Source organism: Thalassophryne amazonica, chromosome 6 (genome assembly GCF_902500255.1).
Source record: "Thalassophryne amazonica chromosome 6, fThaAma1.1, whole genome shotgun sequence".
NCBI classification, from domain to species: domain Eukaryota; kingdom Metazoa; phylum Chordata; class Actinopteri; order Batrachoidiformes; family Batrachoididae; genus Thalassophryne; species Thalassophryne amazonica.
Window position 1 is genome coordinate 125,383,700 of NC_047108.1, and position 22,147 is coordinate 125,405,846.

The following is a 22,147-nucleotide window of genomic DNA, read 5'->3' on the forward strand; positions in this document are numbered from 1 at the left end:
ACTAACAGAAGTAAATCAAACCTCAACCAACTGTGATAAAAACTAAAATGCCTAATGCAGAGAAGAAGACAAGAAAAGAGTACCAACATAAGACAGTGATCAACAAGAAAATAAAGGCAGAGAGCAAACAAGAATGGGACTAAACAAGTGGTAACAGTGTAACAGAAAAGACAACTAAATGGTAAATGGACTGCATTTATATAGCGCTTTTCCATCTGCATCAGACTCTCAAAGCGCTTTACAATTATGTCTCATATTCACCCCAATGTCAGGGTGCTGCCATACAAGGTGCTCACTACACACCAGGAGCAATAGGGGATTAAAGGCCTTGCCCAAGGGCCCTTAGTAATTTTCCAGTCAGGCGGGGATTTGAATCCATGATCTTCTGGACTCAAGCCCAGCACCTTAACCACTAGACCATCACCTCCCCTAAACAACTAATGACTACCCAGAAAATAAATAATAAACAGAGCATATAAGCAATGACAAAAGTAATGTGCACAGAAAAGAGATAATCACAACAAAACCAAAACAAGACTTAACAAGTGACTAAAATACAATGACCAGATACATAAAACCAGTGACTGAAATCATGATAAACAGAAAAGCAAGGACAAAAGTCTCACAATAACAGGACATGAGCCCAGATCCAAGGTAAATCATGACAAAAACGACTGATGAGTTGTTCAAAAGGCAAGTTATGACCACTATTATCATTATTTTAAAGCCTGTAACTAAAATATTATATTGTGCCACTGAATCATTCTGTACGGTTTTCCATAGATCAAAAAAAGTAGGGTTTTTTTAATGGTGTTTTCATTCAGTTCACGGCATTTATTTTTTGTATCCTGGCTAGCAGTGGCTAGCAGGGTGTATTGCAACAACTCTGAAAATGTTGTTGTTGAGTTGGGTTGCTCGTGTTTGCCACTGTGGCTGTTCTACTTCTCTCAACTCTGGGTGATGACGTCTTAAACACACTTGAGCATTTGTTGTGTTTCTGACATGCTCGACTCGTATTTTGCACAGCTTGCATATAGGTGGTCATATCAAGCTCCTTCTTACCCAGGACATAGAATCCAAAGTGTGCCCCAATGCTTGTTTTTAACGTTGACAGAGCGGGTTGACCTTCTTGCATTTGCTGGTTCATACTAATGATGTGTTGAGCTAATTTGCTAAAGCGGTGCAACCTCACGGAGAAAACGTTATTTTAAAAATTGATTTTTGAAAGTTATGAATTTATTTTCCTCCATAGCATGTCTTTTTCCTGGTTCTCTCCCTCAGCCCCAACCAGTCCCAGCAGAAGACTGCCCCTCCCTGAGCCTGGTTCTGCTGGAGGTTTCTTCCTGTTAAAAGGGAGTTTTTCCTTCCCACTGTCGCCAAGTGCTTGCTCACAGGGGGTCGTTTTGACCGTTGGGGTTTTACATAATTATTGTATGGCTTTGCCTTACAATATAAAGCGCCTTGGGGCAACTGTTTGTTGTGATTTGGCGCTATATAAAAAAATTGATTGATTGATTGATTGATTTTGAATTGTTAAGGATAATAATCACGATTCATATGTAAATTAATGTTTTGACTGAAATTTTTTTTCAGCACCCCTCCTACATACCCAAATTGTCACATGACCAAGACTGACCAATGAGAAGTGCTACATATGAACAGAATTGCGTCTTATCAATATGGCTATGTATGGATGGTCATGGCCTTCTTCTTAAGATACGTAGCTGCTGCCTTCTTTCGTTGTTGCTGTTGTTGCTTCAGCATTTTTGCACATTATATTAAAAACAGACAGTTTTAACTCTGATAGTTCCAAAAAAAACCTTAACTTTTTGCAACATTAAATTTTTTTTCTGTATAACATCACACAGCAGAATGATGGCACACACACACACACACACACACACACACACACACACACACACACACACACACACACACACACACACACACACACACACACACACACACACACACACACACAGTCAGAAGACCCCTGCAGGTTCATGTCCTACAGTCAAGGTCTAAATTATTGGCACCCTTGACATATTTCAGAATCTCTTCAGAAAGAAATGCAAACAAACCAATCTTGTATCATGAAAGCATTTTTAAAAATTACAAAGTTATTGAAAACAAATGACAAAGCAAAATTTTTTATAAAATGAAATACAAAACTTGGATATAAAATTTATGCTTTGTACAGTTAATCTTTAGAAACCCTTAAATATAACACAACCAAAAAAAAAAAAAAAAAAAAAAAAAAAAAAAATCAGATTTACAGCTAGGTTTCCTAGGACAAGTCAGGGAGTGGATACATGAACATTTCCAAATCACTGTGTGTGTGTGTGTGTGTGTGTGTGTGTGTGTGTGTGTGTGTGTGTGTGTGTGTGTGTGTGTGTGTGTGTGTGTGTGTGTGTGTGTGTGTGTGTGTCTTGGACTTCATTGTCATCACTCACTAAGAAGTACAAACAATGTGGCACCTTGTAGTAAATCTGTGGGCAGCTCTCAAAAAGCTGTGTTATTGTGCATGGAGAGCAGTGAGGGAAGCCATTAATCTTGACAATCGGAAAAAGTTATAGGCTTCTGTGGTTATTTTTGGAGAAGATATGCTTGGTGCATGGACTGTTGCATTGCCAGCCACAGCTTCATGTTGAATGGAGCTAAGAAAGATTTTTATACAAGAAAACTAATCAAATCTAGGCTTTAGTGTTTTTTGACTGTCTAACTGCATATTAATTTCCCCACATGGATAATGCACTTTGCTGATAATTTTTGGTGCAAAAAAAAAAAGTCACAGTGAAAGCTTCTGCAAAGCCAAGCATTTCAAGGGTCCACTTCCTGCATATGACAGGTGCTGAACTAAAACTAGTTTGCAGACACTCAGGCATGAAACAGGAAGTCTTCTCTGAACCACCCAATGCGGTTTTCCAAATATGATTCTGTGTGAGAAAGATTCTTGCATTGTGTCCTTCAAAGCACAATGAATACCACATTTTGCCCTCGTGTCAGCTTTGATGTTAGTAGCAAATTCTTGCCGCCTGTTTTTATTTTGGTGTTCATCGTTGGCCTGGCAGCTAATGCTTGGGGACTGAAGTCCTTGCTGCAGAAATGGAAGAAACTGGGAAATGTCAGTGTTTTTGTTCTCAACCTTGGAATTGCTGATGTTTTGTACCTGCTCACGCTCCCGTTTTTGGTGGTGTACTACTTCAAGAAGAGCACGTGGATCTTTGGAGATGCATTCTGCAAAATAACAAGATTTTGCTTCAACATGAATTTGTATGGAAGCATTGGATTTCTCACTTGTATAAGCGTGTACAGGTACTTGGCGATTGTTCATCCACTGACACTGAGTCGAAGAATAACTGTTACCCACTCTGTGGCTGTTTCAATCATGGTGTGGCTTCTGGTGGTGAGTCAAAGTCTTCCAGATATGTTCTTCACAAAAACTTTCAGAAACAAGCCTGGGAAATGTTACGAGACCACAGATACGATCCATGTGGAGAAGTACCTGAAATACAGCCTTGGATGGACCTTCACTGGTTTTTGCATCCCGTTACTCATCACGCTGGGCTGCTACGGGCACGTGGTTGTCATTCTCTTCCAGAAAAATACCATTGACAGGGCACTAAAACAGAAATGCTTGAAGTTGTTGTTCTTCTCGATTGTTCTCTTCTCTCTTTGTTACATCCCTTATCATATATTAAAAAACCTCAACCTCAGGGTGAGAGTTTTGTTGAAATGGAAGATGTGTTACCAATGGTTTAATGGAGTCTACATCGCTCATCAGATAAGTCGTGGCCTCGTGTGCCTGAACAGTGCACTCAACCCACTGGTTTTCCTCCATGGCATTGAAGACATTTCTCATCAGGTCACACAGCTGCTCCAGCAAGTTTGTGAGACATTTAACCATCAGTCAGTCTGTAGTTGTGTGACCATACCACATATTGCAAATGATGTTGATGCAACTTAAAAAAAAAAAAAAAAATACTTATCTTGGTCAGCGTTTCCCCTAGAATTTTTTTCAGTCCTGGTGGCACTAACTGACACCACCCCCACTTTAAATGGAGTGGTGCATGGTGCAGAACAACGTGAGGCTCTGAAATGCAAAAGCTAAAGTAAAGTGTTATGTTCATTATGTATGGAATTCTACCATAGTCCTGCAAAGCTTGATTTTTGATTCAGCATCGCTAACCACCCCATCTCCAACTGTATGGGAGCAAACATTATATTTGGGTATAAATAAAATTTTACTTGCATATTTCTTGGCAGAATCCTTCCAGTCATCACTTGCAGATTTAAGGGTGCATGGTCCACTTTTTTCTAGAAGCAGGTCAAACTAATGGAAGCCTAGTCCAACATGGCCCATGGGCTCCATATTAGGAGTATTGATTAAAATGCTGCACTGAGCATGTCCCTGGTCTGCTCATCGTAACAAAACCATCATGCTGACCACATTTTCCTTTGGCAGTGCAGCTGTCTGGTAAGAAACAACATAATGAGAAGGAGTTTCAAAGACATATCACAAGATCGAGCACTTTGTGATAAAAGATTTCTGTGACAGAAAAAATATATATTGCTGGAGGGAGGAGATGGTGGGGAGTCCAACTTTTGTTATGTCCAACTTTTGTTATGTTGCTAGGAGTCAAACCCTATTATATCTACTCGTCTGTCAGATTCTGACTTCTGACACCTTCGATTGAAAGCTTTGACTGTTCACTTTAATTGATGCTGGATGGCTATTAGCGCTGCAGTGATTATACAAATGCTTCGCTGAAATTAATATTGATTCCCAAATTAATGGATACTTTGTCTTATTTTCATCATTTCAATCATGTTATTTTTTCAGTGGTGTTGTTAAAAATATATTTCTGGCCTGGCTGGGGTTCTCCTTGGCCTGGTGGGCTGCCAGGCCTATATTAATGCAGGGGATACACCATTGATGGTTATGCTTATTTGTGTCACACTTTACTCAGTGTGTGCCTTTCTGCATGAAAATCTGTAATACAATTTGCTGTTGAAATTTTTCATTAAAAAGAAAATTCATGTCAAAAAAGTCTAGATACGTATGTTGCCGATTTGTTTCAGGAAGCTTTGCACATTAGGGACGTTGTATATGTTAAGAGAATGTAAATTTTATTTGGAATTGAAGTCTTGTAGCCTGACAAGTCTTCAGCAATCATCAGCACTAATAGTTATCAACCGTCTGCAGATGGTCCAGAATGCATCTGCAAGAATTTTAACTAAAAACGTAAAAAACAAACAAACAAACAGCAGTCTGCTCTACTTAGGAGTCAATGGGCTGCAGGGATGTTTTTATATTGTGCTCCACTGATACGGAAAAATCTGTCTGCCAAAATTAGACAGTCAAATTCAGTTAATTCCTTTAAATCTCGACTGAACACATCTGTTCTCTGTTTGTTAGAATTAGTGCATTTTTGGGGTGTGATGTGACAGCAGTTCAGATTTAGTGCTGGGTGGATTTTCTTTTATTTCTTATTGATTTTAATGTTTCTGACTGTTTTCATTGCGGTGTAGTCCTTATTTTAATTGCCTGTTGTCCTGTGTACTGTTGTGCATTTATTGATGTTGTAGCACTTGGTGACGGGCGCGATACAAATAAAATAACCACACATCATTCCAGCTCGGCTGCTGGTGTAACTACAAATAAATGACGGATGTTCCTGAGAAAAGCAGTACATTCTTTGAGCGAAACAAAATGCATCATGGGGAAGCCACACCCCCTTTATTGATCCAACTTTCAAATGTCACTTCATCCACCATCTGGACATAGATTTGCAGTATTCTACCATATTGAATTTCACTTATTCATATGGTGTTTGAGGTAACTGGTGTCCTGTCCAGGGTGTAGCCGGGCTTACGGCCTATGATAGGCTCCAGCCCCCCTCAACCCTTAACTGGGGTAAGCAGCTGAAGGTGAGCGAGTGAGTGTTTGAGGTTTGAATTTGTTGAGTGTGGCAAAACCACCCCCCCCCCCCCCCAAAAAAAAAAAAAAAAAAGGCCAAGGACCTTGTCAGCAATACAGATTGTCCTCTGGCATCATGGTGCAGACAAGGATTTGAGCAGAAATCTGTAATTCCTTTAAAGATGACTGGGTGTTTTGGTGGCTTCCCTCATAAGTCACCTTCTTGCACAGTCACAAATTTACCTCACTTTGCCGTACTGCTTCTTAATGACTGATATGTTAGGATCCCATCAGGTTGTTTTGGGGGTCTTGTATTTTGTCTTCATCCTTGTCCATCTGTCCTGTCTTCTAAATGGTCAGTGTCCAAGTTTTCTGTTGTATTTGTTGTCTGTGTCCGAGTTCTTTGTCCATCTGTCCGGTCTTGTCCTGCATTAGTCAGTATTTGTTTTCTGTGTCTGTTTTGTCTCTCCTGTCTGTGTGCGTGTCATTTGGATGAAGGAGTTGGAGTCGTGTGTGTGTGGAGGTGTGTGTGCACTTCTTGTTGTGTGTGTGCGCTGCTGCATGCACGTGTGTGTTCCGGCACCCCCAGTCCACATCAACATGCTGCTGGTTACCATTTCCATGTGGACGTGTTTGTCAGCAGTGGCAGTTCTACACCGAATTACTCCCTGGGCGACACTCCCTGGGCCCCCCCTCCCCACACCTAAAAAAAAAAACAGACAAAATTTTGCAAAAAAAACTATTTTTTATTATTTTATTAATAATATTTGAGAAGTGCCCCTGAAATTGCAATTGAAATTAACATCAAAAGCCTGCAGGCTACAATATTACTCCAAAACATCCATGAATTGTAAGTGTAAATAAACACACTGTTACATTAGACACTTTATTAATCTGTCTTTCAGGTAGGAACAATTAGCTCTTTTATTAAGGTGCATATTTGTCTCAACATTTAGCTTAATATTCATCTTGATGTTTGTACATATTAGGCTAAATGTGGAAATAATTTGCATTAACTAATCTGAAAAAGTTTTAGGTTTGACAGAAATTTGATCATGTAGTGTTTTGCCTTTTTTCTCCCAATTTTTGATCTTCATCTGTGGAACAAACAAAAATCTAAACTGAAATGTTACTAGCGTTCCCATGTCAGTGAAATCAAATGTGATTCTTTTTCTCCGTTAAATAAACCAGTTAATGTTAAGCTTAATTTTAAATTTCATTATCATTATTATTATTTTGTCAGTGTACATGACAACAAAAATTGTTGCCAGCTGCTGGAAATTATTGTTAAAACACACACTCTTGCAGGCACAGAAAAAAGGGTCAGATTCAGTCACTTCAGCTTCTAATGTGAACACAGCATCAGTTCTAAGCCATCTTTAAATAGGCAGTCTGTCCTTTTTGCAAACTTTTATTCCACAAGTGGGCAGATTCAAACCCGTTCTTACACGCTGTCTGTCTGCTTTCAAACACCTTTTATTTCACAAACTGGCTGCCTGCCTCGTTTGCTGCATGATCCGCAGAGAAATGTGGCTCAGAGTTCTGGTTCTGTGCTGCATCCTAAGTGGATGGAGACAAAGCGGAGCAGAGGGCACGGGAGGAGAACGTCTGTCCCCAGCTTACTGCCGCACACGGCACACAGCTGTGGATAAAGCTGAATCCTCTCCATGTGCGGCAGGACACACTCACACTCACTCATACTCACACTCATTCTCACACTCATACTCACACTCGTACTCATACTCACACTCGCGCTCATACGCATGCTCACACTCATACTCATGATCGCACTAATACTCACACTCATACTCGCTCGCATTCTCACACTCATACCCACACTCGCACTCATACACTCATACGCATTCAGTACCACTCACACTCATACTCACACTCATACTCATGCTCACACTCATACCCACACTCGCACTCATACACTCATACTCATTCTCACACTCATACTCATGCTCACACTCATACTCACACGCACACTCATACTCACACCCGTGCTCACGCCCACACTCTCACTCATACTCGCAATCATACTCATACTCACACTCATACTCATGCTCGCATCTGCACTCACACTCATTCACTCACACCCACACTCACACTCACGCTCATACTCGCACCCACACTCATGCTCACACTCACACCCACACTCATACACACACCCACACTCATACGCATATGAACACCCACACTCATACTCATGCTTGCACTCATAGTCATTCAGCAGTGCTCACACTCATACTCGCACCCATACGCACTCATATTCATACTCACACTCATACTCATGCTCTCACTCATATTCACACCTACACTCACACTCATGCTCACACTCACACTCATACTCACACTCATGCGCATACTCATGCTCATACTCACACCCACACTCATGCTTGCACCCATACTCATACTCACTGATACTCATGTTCACACTAATACTCGCACACATAACTCATACTCACACTCACACCCACTTATACTCACACTCACACTCATGCTCACACTTACACTCATACTCACACTTATGCTCACACTCACACCAACACTCATACCCATGCACGCACCCATACTCATACTCACACTAATGCTCACACTCATACTCACACTCATACCCATACTCATTCACTCACACTCATACTCAGATGCATACTCACACCCACACTCATACTCAAACTCACTCACGCCCACACCCATACTCATACTCACACTCATACGCATGCACGCACTCATACTCACATTCATACTCATACCCACTGTCATACTCATACCCACACTCACACTCATGCTCACACTCATGTTCACAATCGTACTCACTCACTCATACTCACACCCACACTCACACACTCAGACTCACACTCATTCACTCACACTCATACTTGCACTCACTCATACTCACATGCACACTCAAACTCACAATCATACTCACACCCATACACTCACTCACTCACACTCGCACTCATACTCAAACCCACACTCATACTCATACTCACACCCACTCATACTCACACTCTCACTCACACACACTCACACTCGCACTCATACTCACACCCACACTCACACCCACTCATACTCACACTCTCACTCACACACACCCACACTCACACTCATTCTCACACTCACACTCATACTCATGCTCACACCCACACTCATACTCACACACTCATACTCATACTCACACCGACACTCATGCTCATACGCACACCCATACTCACACCCACACTCACACCCACACTCATGCTCACACCCGCAATCACACTCATAGTCACACTCATATTCTCACCCACTCTCACACTCATGCTCACACATACGTTCACACTCATACTCACACCCACACTCATGCTCACACTCAAACCCACACCCACACTCATATTCACACACTCATACTCACACGCACACTCATACTCACACACATACTCACACCGACACTCATGCTCATACGCACACCCACACCCACACTCACACTCATAGTAACACCCACACTCATTCTCACACCCACACTCACACTCATACTCACACCCACACTTGTACTCTCAGCCACACTCATGCTCACACACACGCTCACACTCATACTCACACTCATGCTGACACTAATACTCACACCCACAGTCACACTCATACTCACACTCATACTCACACCCACACTCAGGCTCACACTCATACACACACACTCATGCTCACACTCATACACACACTCATGCTGACACTCATACTCACACCTACACTCACGCTCACACTCATACACACTCATGCTCACACTCAAACTCACACTCATGCTGACACTGATACACTCATGCTCACACTCATACTCACACTCATGCTGACACTGATACTCACTCACATTCATACTCACACTCATGCTGACACATACTCACACTCACGCCCACACTCATACTCACTCACTCACACTCATACTCACACCCACACTCATACTCACGCTCATACTCGCACGCACTCATACTCACGCTCACACTCATACTCGCAATCATATTCATACTCGCACTCATGCGCACACCCATACTCATACTCACACCCACACTCACACACTCATACTCACGCTCATTCACTCACACTCATACTCACACCCCCACTCATACTCATGCCATACCTCACACTTGCACTCATACTCACACCCGCACTCACACCCATACTCACACTCATACTCACACTCATGCAAACTCACACTCATGCTCATACTCATAGTCATACTCACGCTCATACTCACACTCGTACTTATACTCATACTAAATCAAATCAAATCAATTTTATTTATATAGTGCCAAATCACAACAACCTCCAGCAGAACCAGGCTCAGGGAGGGGCAGTCTTCTGCTGGGACTGGTTGGGGCTGAGGGAGAGAACCAGGAAAAAGACATGCTGTGGAGGGGAGCAGAGACCAATCACTAATGATTAAATGCAGTGGTGCATACAGAGCAAAAAGATAAAGAAACAGTGCATCATGGGAACCCCCCAGCAGTCTAAGTCTATAGCAGCATAACTAAGGGATGGTTCAGGGTCACCTGATCCAGCCCGAACTATAAGCTTTAGCAAAAAGGAAAGTTTTAAGCCTAATCTTAAAAGTAGAGAGGGTGTCTGTCTCCCTGATCTGAATTGGGAGCTGGTTCCACAGGAGAGGAGCCTGAAAGCTGAAGGCTCTGCCTCCCATTCTACTCTTACAAACCCTAGGAACTACAAGTAAGCCTGCAGTCTGAGAGCGAAGCGCTCTATTGGGGTGATATGATACTAAGAGGTCCCTAAAATGACTCTGAGAAATCTTGGAGTCATTTTTGATCAGGATATGTCATTCAAAGCGCATATTAAACAAATATGTAGGACTGCTTTTTTGCATTTACGCAATATCTCTAAAATCAGAAAGGTCTTGTCTCAGAGTGATGCTGAAAAACTAATTCATGCATTTATTTCCTCTAGGCTGGACTATTGTAATTCATTATTATCAGGTTGTCCTAAAAGTTCCCTAAAAAGCCTTCAGTTAATCAAAATGCTGCAGCTAGAGTACTGACGGGGACTAGAAGGAGAGAGCATATCTCACCCATATTGGCCTCTCTTCATTGGCTTCCTGTTAATTCTAGAATAGAATTTAAAATTCTTCTTCTTACTTATAAGGTTTTGAATAATCAGGTCCCATCTTATCTTAGGGACCTCGTAGTACCATATCACCCCAATAGAGCGCTTCGCTCTCAGACTGTAGGCTTACTTGTAGTTCCTAGGGTTTGTAAGAGTAGAATGGGAGGCAGAGCCTTCAGCTTTCAGGCTCCTCTCCTGTGGAACCAGCTCCCAATTCAGATCAGGGAGACAGACACCCTCTCTACTTTTAAGATTAGGCTTAAAACTTTCCTTTTTGCTAAAGCTTATAGTTAGGGCTGGATCAGGTGACCCTGAACCATCCCTTAGTTATGCTGCTATAGACGTAGACTGCTGGGGGGTTCCCATGATGCACTGTTTCTTTCTCTTTCTGCTCTGTATGCACCACTCTGCATTTAATCATTAGTGATCGATCTCTGCTCCCCTCCACAGCATGTCTTTTCCTGGTTCTCTCCCTCAGCCCCAACCAGTCCCAGCAGAAGACTGCCCCTCCCTGAGCCTGGTTCTGCTGGAGGTTTCGTCCTGTTAAAAGGGAGTTTTTCCTTCCCACTGTAGCCAAGTGCTTGCTCACAGGGGGTCGTTTTGACCGTTGGGGTTTTACATAATTATTGTATGGCCTTGCCTTACAATATAAAGCGCCTTGGGGCAACTGTTTGTTGTGATTTGGCGCTATATAAAAAAATTGATTGATTGATTAAGATAAGATGGGACCTGATTATTCAAAACCTTATAAGTAAGAAGAAGAATTTTAAATTCTATTCTAGAATTAACAGGAAGCCAATGAAGAGAGGCCAATATGGGTGAGATATGCTCTCTCCTTCTAGTCCCCGTTAGTACTCTAGCTGCAGCATTTTGAATTAACTGAAGGCTTTTCAGGGAACTTTTAGGACAACCTGATAATAATGAATTACAATAGTCCAGCCTAGAGGAAATAAATGCATGAATTAGTTTTTCAGCATCACTCTGACACAAGACCTTTCTAATTTTAGAGATATGCGCAAATGCAAAAAAGCAGTCCTACAATATTTGTTTAATATGCGCTTTGAATGACATATCCTGATCAAAAATGACTCCATGATTTCTCACATTATTACTAGAGGTCAGGGTAATGCCATCCAGAGTAAGGATCTGGTTAGACACCATGTTTCTAAGATTTGTGGGGCCAAGTACAATAACTTCAGTTTTATCTGAGTTTAAAAGTAGGAAATTAGAGGTCATCCATGTCTTTATGTCTGTAAGACAATCCTGCAGTTTAGCTAATTGGTGTGGTTCCTCTGGCTTCATGGATAGATAAAGCTGGGTATCATCTGCGTAACAATGAAATTTAAGCAATGCCGTCTAATATACTGCCTAAGGGAAGCATGTATAAAGTGAATAAAAGTGGTCCTAGCACAGAACCTTGTGGAACTCCATAATTAACCTAGTCTGTGAAGAAGATTCCCCATTTACATGACAAATTGTAATCTATTAGATAAATATGATTCAAACCACCGCAGCGCAGTGCCTTTAATACCTATGGCATGCTCTAATCTCTGTAATAAATTTTATGGTCAACAGTATCAAAAGCAGCACTGAGGTCTAACAGAACAAGCACAGAGATGAGTCCACTGTCTGAGGCCATAAGAAGATCATTGTAACCTTCACTAATGCTGTTTCTGTACTATGATGAATTCTAAAACCTGACTGAAACTCTTCAAATAGACCATTCCTCTGCAGATGATCAGTTAGCTGTTTTACAACTACCCTTTCAAGAATTTTTGAGAGAAAAGGAAGGTTGGAGATTGGCCTATAATTAGCTAAGATAGCTGGGTCAAGTGATGGCTTTTTTAAGTAATGGTTTAATTACTGCCACCTTAAAAGCCTGTGGTACATAGCCAACTAATAAAGATAGATTGATCATATTTAAGATTGAAGCATTAAATAATGGTAGGGCTTCCTTGAGCAACCTGGTAGGAATGGGGTCTAATAGACATGTTGATGGTTTGGATGTGTTGGGAAGGTGTCGTAGCACGGACCCACAACAGGGGGCGCAAATGAACGGACAATAAGTAAGCCAAAAGGTAACAATTTAATGTTGTGATATTACACAACGAAACGTGTCTTAATGTTCACAGTCAGTAAACACCAGGTGACGTGTGGGCAGGCTCGAAGATAGAAGACGCCCGACGAGAGAGAAGCCGCGTCCCACACGGCCTCCACCACCAACGGCCTGAAGAACACCGGAGCCGCCAAGTCCCGAGTCCCCAGGTGGCCTCTGTCTTCGGCTGTCGACCCTGGTACTGCTGGCAGAAAACAGAAAGATGATGTGTGAGTGTGAGTCCGCACACTCAGTAATTAACAGTCCAGACACCGTTAGGAGGGAGCACCTCCACCTCCAAATCACACACACTGTGCAGCTCCTGATCAACCACTTATCTGGGACGGGTGTGCGCGGTGAAGCCGTCACTGTCACACACCAACGCCAATCCTCCAGACAAGGAAAGCACCAGGAAAACGGCTGCAACAGAAGTTCAGATTACTATTCACGTATAAGTCAGCAGAGAAAATTACCTTAGTACTGGTAGTTCGATTTCTCGGCGGGGAGGTGGAGTTGCAGTCGGCTTATATGGTGGTGTAGATGAGTGACAGCTGGAGTAATGAGTGACAGCTGTCACCTCCTCTGGTCTGGCGCCCTCTCGTGCTTGGAGCCCGCACTCCAAGCAGGGGCGCCCTCTGGTGGTAGTGGGCCAGCAGTACCTCCTCTTCAGCGGCCCACACAACAGGACCCCCCCCCTCAACGGGCGCCTCCTGGCGCCCGACCAGGCTTGTCCGGGTGTCGTCTGTAGAAATCGGCCAGGAGGGCCGGGTCCAGGATGAAGCTCTTCTTCACCCAGGAGCGTTCCTCAGGTCCATACCCCTCCCAGTCCACCAGATATTGGAACCCCCGGCCCTTACGACGGACGTCCAGGAGCCTGCGGACCGTCCAAGCAGGCTCCCCGTCGATGAGCCGGGCAGGAGGCGGCGTAGGGCCAGGTGCACAGAGGGGCGAGGTGTGGTGTGGCTTGATACGGGACACGTGGAAACAGGGTGGACCCGCAGTGAAGCTGGGAGTCGGAGCTTCACTGCGGCCGGGTTGATGATCTTGAGGATGGGGAACGGGCCGATGTATCTGTCCTTTAATTTGGGTGAGTCCACACAGAGGGGGATGTCCTTTGTTGACAGCCACACCTCCTGCCCGGGCTGGTATGTGGGGGCCAGGGAACGTCGGCGGTCCACATGGGTTTTGGCCCTCGTCCGGGCCTTTAATAGGGCAGAGCGGGCGGTCCGCCACACCCGGCGGCACCTCCTGAGGTGGGCCTGGACCGAGGGCACACCGACCTCTCCCTCCACCAGCGGGAACAATGGGGGCTGGAACCCCAAACATGCCTCGAAAGGGGAGAGGCTGGTAGCAGACGAGATTTGGCTGTTATGGGCATACTCGATCCAGGCCAGATGGTGACTCCAGGCCGCCGGGTGCGTGGAGGTGACGCAGCGAAGGGCCTGTTCCAACTCCTGGTTAGCCCGCTCTGCCTGGCCGTTGGTCTGGGGGTGGTACCCCGGACGAGAGACTCACGGTGGCCCCCAGCTCCTTACAGAAACTCTTCCACACCTGTGAAGAGAACTGGGGACCATGATCTGAACGATGTCCGATGGTATCCCATGCAGCCGCATGACGTGGTGGACAGGAGGTCTGCCGTCTCCTGGGCCGTCGGGAGCTTCGGGAGGGCCACGAAGTGGGCCGCCTTGGAGAACCGGTCCACTATCGTGAGAATAATGGTGTTGCCCTGGGACGGCGGGAGGCCCGTGATGAAGTCCAGGCCGATGTGAGACCAGGGGCGATGAGGCACTGGCAGGGGTTGGAGGAGTCCCGTCGTCCTCCGGTCTGCCTTGCCCCTGGCGCAGATGGTACAGGCCTGGACGTAGTCCCCGGACGTCGGTTTCCAGGGGACACCACACAGAAGCGCTGCTGGACTACTGCCACGGTCCTACGCACTCCGGGATGACAGGAGAGCTTGGACCCGTGACAGAAGTCCAATACGGCAGCTCTTGCCTCTGGTGGGACGTACAGTCTGCTCTTGGGGCCAGTCCCCGGGTCCGGGCTCCTTGTCAGGGCCTCCCGGACGGTCTTCTCCACGTCCCAGGTGAGGGTGGCCACGACAGTGGACTCGGGGATGATGGTCTCGGTGGGGTCCGACAGCCCCGCTTTGGCTTCTTCTTCGTGCACCCGGGACAATGCATCTGGTTTTTGGTTCTTGGTCCCGGGGCGATACGTGATCTGGAAGTCAAAGCGCCCGAAGAACAGAGACCAGCGGGCCTGCCTGGGGTTCAGCCGCTTGGCGGTCCGGATGTACTCCAGGTTCCGATGGGTCTGTGAAACCGTGAAGGGCACGATGCCCCCTCCAGCAGGTGTCTCCACTCTTCAAGAGCCTCCTTCACCGCAAGAAGTTCCCGATTGCCGACGTCATAGTTCCGTTCAGCTGGGGTCAACCTGCGGGAATAAAAGGCACAAGGATGGAGGACTTTATCAGCCTCCACGCTCTGGGACAGCACGGCTCCTATCCCTGAGTCAGAGGCGTCCACTTCTACTATGTACTGGCGATCAGGATCAGGCTGCACCAGAACTGGTGCAGTCGAGAACCGGCGTTTCAACTCCTGGAACGCGGCTTCGCACCGATCCGACCAGGCGAAGGGGACCTTGGTGGAGGTCAGGGCAGTCAGGGGGCTAACTACCTGACTGTAACCTTTAATGAACCTCCTGTAGAAATTTGCAAAGCCTAGGAACTGCTGTAGTTTCCTGCGGCTTATCGGTTGGGGCCAATCTCTCACCGCCGCAACCTTAGCCGGATCAGGGGCGACGGAGTTGGAGGAGATGATGAACCCCAGGAAGGACAAAGAAGTGCGGTGGAACTCGCACTTCTCGCCCTTCACAAACAGCCGGTTCTCCAACAACCGCTGTAGGACCTGACGTACATGTTGGACATGGGTCTCAGGGTCCGGGGAAAAGATGAGTATATCGTCCAGATACACGAAGACGAACCGATGCAGGAAGTCCCGCAAGACGTCATTTACCAAAGCTTGGAACGTCGCGGGGGCGTTAGTGAGGCCGAACGGCATGACCAGGTACTCAAAATGACCTAACGGGGTGTTGAATGCCGTCTTCCATTCGTCTCCCTTCCGGACCCGAACCAGGTGGTACGCGTTTCTAAGATCCAATTTTGTGAAAATTTGGGCTCCATGCAGGGGCGTGAACACTGAATCCAACAGAGGTAACGGGTTATCGGTTGCGAACCGTGATCTCGTTCAGCCCTCTGTAATCAATGCATGGACGGATGTCCGCCTTCTTTCTTGCCCACAAAAAAGAAACCAGCACCCATCGGGGAGGTGGAGTTCCGGATCAGCCCGGCAGCTAAGGAGTCCCGGATGTAGGTCTCCATTGATTCGTGTTCCGGACGTGAGAGGTTGTACAACCTACTGGACGGGTACTCAGCGCCCGGGACCAAATCGATGGCACAATCATACGGTCGGTGCGGGGGGAAGAGTGAGTGCCAGATCTTTGCTGAAAACGTCAGCAAGATCGTGGTACTCCTTTGGCACCGCCGATAGATTGGGGGGAACTTTGACCTCATCATTAGCCGTAGTGCCGGGAGGAACCGAGGATCCTAAGCACTCCGGGTGGGCAGGTTTCGCTCCACTGCGTCACAACCCCAGACGGCCAATCAATCCGGGATTGTGCTTCACCATCCATGGAAAGCCCAAAATCACTCGGAGGTAGATGGTGTTACATGGAACACTATCTCCTCCCTGTGATTCCCAGACACAACCAAAGTCACTGGTTGTGTCTGATGTGTGATTAATGGAAGCAGGGTGCCATCTAGTGCTCGCACCTGCAATGGTGCCGGCAGAGCCACCAGAGGGAGCCCTACTTCCTTTACCATCTGCTGTCCAGCAGATTCCCTTCAGACCCTGTGTCTATCAGTGCTGGGGCATGAAGGGTTAAATCCCCACAAAGGATTGTTACTGGGATTCGTGCAGATTTGCGGGGTTTTCCCGCGTGCGTGTTATGACCCACCCTTAGCCCCAGTTTCTAAGGACGGGCGTTGTAGTTTGACTGTTTTAGGGCAGTCCTTCTGCATATGCTCGCAAGAGCCGCAGACAAAACACTCCCCGCGGGCCAGCCTCCTTTGTCTGATTTTTGATCTTAATTTGGCCCTGCTCGTGTCCCTAGCCTCCTCAGCAGAGGGAGCCGTAGCCACACGGAGCTCTCTGGCAGTGAAGCGTGGGGACGACGCCACCTTGTCGGAACCGGAAGGGGGAGAGACGGCTCGTGCCCGGTCACGCCCCCCGGCCTGCTCCCGACGATGCTCATTTAAACGGTTGTCTAAACGTATAACCAAATCGATCAGCCCGTCAAATTCCCGCGGTTCCTCCTTGGCCAGTAGGTGCTCCTTAAGGACCGGGGACAGTCCATTTACAAAGGCGGCGCGGAGCGCAACGTTATTCCAGCCGGACCTCGCTGCCGCGATGCGGAAGTCGACTGCATACTCGGCTGCGCTACGGCGCCCCTGTCTCATCGACAGCAGCACATTCGAAGCGGTCTCGCCTCTGTTGGGATGATCAAACACTTGTTTGAATTCCCGTACGAACCCAGAATAAGACGTTAGGAGCCGTGAATTCTGCTCCCAAAGCGCCGTAGCCCATGCGCGTGCCTTTCCTCGAAGCAAATTAATAACATAAGCCACCCGGCTAGCGTCTGATGCATACATGACGGGGCTCTGTGAAAAGACGAGTGAACACTGCATGAGGAAGTCCGCGCACGTCTCGACACAGCCCCCGTACGGTTCCGGAGGGCTTATGTATGCTTCAGGGGACGGTGAGGGGGTTCGTTGAACGACCAGTGGAACGTCTAATACGGGCCCAGGACCAGCCAGAGGAGTGGCTGCAGCAGCGCCCTGATCGCGCGCTTCCACCCTGGCGGTGAGAGCCTCCACCCTCCGATTAAGGAGGACACTCTGCTCGGTCACAAATACTAACCGGGCCTTGAAGGCGGTTAAGATCTGCTGCAGCTCACTCAACCCGCCTCCCGCTGACGCCTGCGCTCCTGGCTCTTCCATTGGCCGTTCAAGCTGGAGTTGACGCCCCTCGGAGTCCATGACGATGGCCGAGAAATCCTGTTGGGAAGGTGTCGTAGCACGGACCCACAACAGGGGGCGCAAATGAACGGACAATAAGTAAGCCAAAAGGTAACAATTTAATGTTGTGATATTACACAACGAAACGTGTCTTAATGTTCACAGTCAATAAACACCAGGTGACGTGTGGGCAGGCTCGAAGATAGAAGATGCCCGACGAGAGAGAAGCCGCGTCCCACACGGCCTCCACCACCAACGGCCTGAAGAACACCGGAGCCGCCAAGTCCCGAGTCCCCAGGTGGCCTCTGTCTTCGGCTGTCGACCCTGGTACTGCTGGCAGAAAACAGAAAGATGATGTGTGAGTGTGAGTCCGCACACTCAGTAATTAACAGTCCAGACACCGTTAGGAGGGAGCACCTCCACCTCCAAATCACACACACTTGTGCAGCTCCTGATCAACCACTTATCTGGGACGGGGTGCGAGGTGAAGCCGTCACTGTCACACCAAACGCCAATCCTCCAGACAAGGAAAGCACCAGGAAAACGGCTGCAACAGAAGTTCAGATTACTATTCAACGTATAAGTCAGCAGAGAAAATTACCTTAGTACTGGTAGTCGATTTCTCAGCGGGGAGGTGGCGTTGCAGTCCGGCTTATATGGTGGTGTAGATGAGTGACAGCTGGAGTAATGAGTGACAGCTGTCACCTCCTCTGGGTCTGGCGCCCTCTCGTGCTTGGAGCCCGCACTCCAAGCAGGGCGCCCTCTGGTGGTAGTGGGCCAGCAGTACCTCCTCTTCAGCGGCCCACACAACAGGATGAAGTAACTAATGAAAATAACTCAGACAGAACAATCTGAGAGAAAGAGTCTAATCAAATACTGGCATCACTGAAAGCAGCCAAAGATAACGATACATCTTTGGAATGGTTATGAGTAATTTTTTCTCTAATAGTTAAAATTTTATTAGCAAAGAAAGTCATGAAGTCATTACTAGTTAAACGTAAAGGAATACTCGGCTCAATAGAGCTCTGACTCTTGTCAGCCTGGCTACAGTGCTGAAAAGAAACCTGGGGTTGTTCTTATTTTCTTCAATTAGTGATGAGTAGTAAGATGTCCTAGCTTTACGGAGGGTTTTTTTATAGAGCGACATACTCTTTTTCCAGGCTAAGTGAAGATCTTCTAAATTAGTGAGACGCCATTTCCCCTCCAACTTACAGCTTATCTGCTTTAAGCTGCGAGTTTGTGAGTTATACCACGGAGTCAGGCACTTCTGATTTAAAGCCCTCTTTTTCAGAGGAGCTACAGCATCCAAAGTTGTCTTAAATGAGGATGTAAAACTATTAACGAGATACTCTATCTCACTTACAGAGTTTAGGTAGCTACTCTGCACTGTGTTGGTATATGGCATTAGAGAACATAAAGAAGGAATCATATCCTTAAACCTAGTTACTGTTATGTGTCGACGCGGGTTGAGGAGCGGACCTGCGTCAGACGGAACCCAGCGCTACAAATAACCAGAAAAGCGGTTCCAAAAACAATATATTTATTTCACCCGCTGGTGCATAAAAAGTGTAAAAACAGAAATAGCGTCCTTCTGGTGGAGTGAAGGCTGGCACGCTCTCCAGCGCCCAAAAGGATCGAAGCCCGGCGCTCCTGGACCCACTACCACCGCCAAACACCCCCCAGGTGGACACGACAAACCGACTCTCTGCGAAGCATAGAAGAGGTGAGGTAAGTTAGCAGTTACAACTAATATCCTTCAAAAGACACACACTATCAGCAACACATGCAGTTCTGTATTTTAAGCTTTATGCAAATGAGCAGCTTCTCACAACAGGTGGAGGACCACTTGTCCGCATGCCACAGCAGTGAGAAGCGAGATGCACAATCCTCATCACAATTCAAGTATACTGCCTAACAAAATACCAAATTACTATCAACAATTAGTCAAACACTTAATCACCTTTGATGTGTGCTGACAGCATGTGTCCCTCACCCTTCCTTGCTTCACAGGCTCGATGTGTCAAACCCAGGCGCGGTCCTCAGCGTCTCACAAACGAACATCACAAGGTCTAGTTCCCGGCAGTTCTGCTTGAATCACACATGACTTAAATGCAGAACGCCATCCAATTATCTGCTTCAGCTGAAAGTCTTTAAGGTTGCATGTGAGCACCATTCACAGGTGCTGCACATGATGTTGATGAGGGTGAAGGATTCTTCAGCCAGCACCTTCTCCACAGACAAATCAGTTCTCATGCCACCTGGAGAGCAAAGAAAAGAAAAGAACACCAAAATATCCAGCCACACCCCCCAACACACAACAGTACCCCCCCTTTAACGGGAAGCCTCCCGGCGACCGAACAGACCAGGCCCGAGAACAGCACCTCCCTCCGGGGTCCTCGTCAGGAAGCAGACAGCACCACGCTCCCAAGGTCCACCACAGACAGCAGGACAGGGCACCGCAGCTGGAAGGCCGGCTGGCATCAACAAAAGCCCCAAAACATTCCCCAGTACAATCCAACACACAGGAAAAAACACAAAACCCACCCAGGAGGAACAGCCAGAACCAGAATCCCACACAGGTCCCCAGGTATACATGGAGCAAACGGCGCCCCCCAGAGGACCGTACCATCAACCCCAGGAGGTACCCTCCCCACAACCCCGGAACCCCAGACTCGGCCACACTTGGCTAGTTGGCCCCAAGCCAATTCCCCCCCAGAGGACCGTCCCTTCAACCCTGGAGGTGGAACCCGGAAGGAAACAGAACAAAATCAAAACTCAACCCCCGGAGGACTACAAAAACAACCCCGGGGGGATATAAAACGACCGTAAACCCTGTTACCCTCCCCGGCACCCTGAAAGACCCCAGGTCCCTCCCAGAGCCCCTCGGCGGCTCAATTTTGGCGAACGGCTCAAAACATTAAGCCGGGGAAGGGAACAGGAAAAACTAACCCAGCCCCAACCCCAAGGCGCAGCGGAGAACCGGAAATACGTCCGGTGCCCCAACTCGACCATACCCCAGCCTCTCGGGAGGGGTGGAACTACCGAAATGGCGAACGGCAACAGATCGGCCCACCCCTCCGACTGAGGTATGTCTCCGCTGCACCACACCCCGGCAACACCAATGACGAACAGTACAAAGGCTCACTGAGGCTGGAGTGGAACCGGGCCCTAACCAAACCAAGAAAAACGCCCCTAACACCCCCCCCCCCCCCCCCAGGTGCAGAGGTCTTCTGAGAACGCTCAGCGTGACCAACCTGCACCACCCCACAACCCACAAGACAAACGGTCTTGGGGCAAGTGAGGTTGGGGTTAGGGATGTAGGGAAATAAAAAACAACAAAATAAAACGACCCAACAACCCAAACAGAAAATACCTAAAAACACATAAAAAATTTACGATTAAGTGAGCCCAGACGGGCTTCTATCCGCCTCACATTCACTCCACCAGACACGCCTCTGACTCCCCAAACAAATTATAACCCCTATTTAAAGAAAACAAAACATTAACCCGTACTAGATTTTTTTTTTCTTTTTTTTTTTTTTATGTATGTTATTTTGCCTGTCCCAGAACACCTGGAGATACGTCACCATTATTTTTCTTGACGCTTATATGTCGGGGCAATACAGTGATCTCCGTTCGTCCAAGCTGCATGGGCTCGTCAGCAAGAGGAGCCAGAGGTCCCGTCGGAAGAGCCTCAGTGGGGCGAAGAAGAGGTGGCCCAGATTTGTGTCGGGAAAAGCCCCGAGACGAAAAAACCCGCTCTGATGGCCACCCTCTCTCGCGTCCACGCTCCTTCATCCGATCATCTAGACGAATCACCAACGATATTAGCTCATCTAAATTGTTTGGCTCGTCACGGACTGCCGGCTCGTCTTTTAATGACTCATTTAACCCATCTACAAACATTCCTCGTAAAGCTGCGGCGCTCCAACCTGACTGAGCGGAAACCAGAGAACATTGCATCACCACACAA

The 22,147-nt window shown here is 46.9% G+C and overlaps 1 protein-coding gene across 1 annotated transcript; it reads left to right on the forward strand.

The window, feature by feature from the left end:
• Positions 1 to 2,354: 2,354 nt before the first annotated feature.
• On the forward strand, positions 2,355 to 5,814 carry si:dkey-78k11.9 (P2Y purinoceptor 1). The gene has a single exon (XM_034171640.1). The coding sequence runs from the start codon at positions 2,978 to 2,980 to the stop codon at positions 3,965 to 3,967; it is 990 nt and encodes a 329-aa protein (XP_034027531.1). The 5' UTR covers positions 2,355 to 2,977; the 3' UTR covers positions 3,968 to 5,814.
• Positions 5,815 to 22,147: the final 16,333 nt, after the last annotated feature.